Source organism: Empidonax traillii, unplaced genomic scaffold, assembly GCF_003031625.1.
Source record: "Empidonax traillii isolate 1590-97213 ecotype Southwest subspecies unplaced genomic scaffold, ASM303162v1 scaffold2556:size33527, whole genome shotgun sequence".
Lineage (NCBI taxonomy): Eukaryota > Metazoa > Chordata > Aves > Passeriformes > Tyrannidae > Empidonax > Empidonax traillii.
Window position 1 is genome coordinate 6,925 of NW_020957749.1, and position 1,415 is coordinate 8,339.

Here is a 1,415-nt window from a genome sequence, read left to right on the forward strand (position 1 = left end):
ACATGTAGAGCTACACCTTGCTCTTGTTTCCTAAGGAAACTCCACTACAGAGCAGGGCCATACCAACATATACTATGAAATACTCCTCAACTTCCAATGAAATTCTTTGTGCCAGTGAATTTTACCTTTTTTTTTTTTTTTTTTCCATTTTAGTTGGAATGGACTAAGCAAAGAAATTATAATGTTGGCAGTGACTTAAAACCACATTATAATGATCCAAATTACATATTAACTTTGTGTAAAAAATATTCTTAAGAAAATTCTAGGAGGCAGACCAAAAGCAATCACTGGGCAGATAAATCTTTAACTAAAAGGAAACAACTTCACTAAACCAGGACTCTTCTAACACAGAGGTGTTTACCAGGTATTGCATAGCACAAAAATAGGACAGTGATTCAACACAGGGAATAGTCACAAGATTGTTCTTTGGCTCTATCCTTGCCTAAAATGAAGATATTTCATCCTAAATAGTTTCAGAAAGTTAACTGTGAAAGCTGAAGTCATGGACAGAGCCTGCTCTCTCTACCTGTAGGTACAATTAGTGTTGCAGACAAAGACCTCTGCAAATGGGGAAAAAACACTACTGCACCATGCACAAAGCAGGTATTAAAAGGAATCTTTCATAAGATAAAGAAACACCAAGAAGAAACCAAACCCAGCAAAATCACAGGAGATTCTGAAACCCTAGACATGCAGCAGTATTGCTAAATCCAGAGCACTCAGGAAGAAGGCAGCACACGCTGACTTTGGGGACAGCCAGCCAGGCTTTCCCTAATGACCGAAGCTGCAGTGATTTGCTTGCAGGTTGTCTGCCTATGAGCACTTGGTCAGGCACAGGACAGGGTTACCTTTGGGATCACAGAAAGTAATGATGGCTGAGTTCTCCTCAGGGAAGAGCTGGACATCTGACACGGGCCCCCCTCTGTTCTGCACACTCTCAAAGTAAACTGTGAGGTAATCTGGGGAAAGGCTGTCTGGTAGGTTTTCAGCCTTGATGCTCTGCGTCGATTCAAGAACCCTGGCAGTCATTTTGAATTCTCTGACTCTCTTGTGTTGTAAACATTTTTTCACAAATTCTTCAGTATCTGTAAAGAGAAGAGCAGTATGAAGTGACCGTGTTTTCCTGGGTCATTATCAGCCTCAGCTATTCGTCCTGGAGGAGAACAAGCCCAGTCTACCTGTCCTTGTACTTGGAACAAAAGTCTCTTGGGTGCCAAATATCTCTGTGTTATAAGAAAGGGGAGAAGCACACACCAGTGTTACTCTCTGTTATTCACTACCACTATGTCTCTGCTCCCATCTCACAAGTACCCTGTCTTCTCAAAACGAGACCTTATATAGCTCAACAACTTGCAAAAATCCCCACACTCAGTGCACTTCTAATTCCTCTTCATCCAACCCAAGCCCAGATGGAA

The 1,415-nt window shown here is 41.8% G+C and overlaps 1 protein-coding gene across 1 annotated transcript in view; it reads right to left on the reverse strand.

The window, feature by feature from the left end:
- Positions 1-738: 738 nt before the first annotated feature.
- LOC114072049 (protein mono-ADP-ribosyltransferase PARP14-like) overlaps positions 739-1,415 on the reverse strand; it is an 11,840-nt gene continuing 11,163 nt past the window's right edge. The window contains exon 5 of the mRNA XM_027909965.1: positions 739-1,085. Within this exon, the coding sequence (XP_027765766.1) occupies positions 814-1,085 (272 nt within the window). The 3' untranslated portion in view covers positions 739-813. The remainder of the gene's footprint in view (positions 1,086-1,415) is intronic.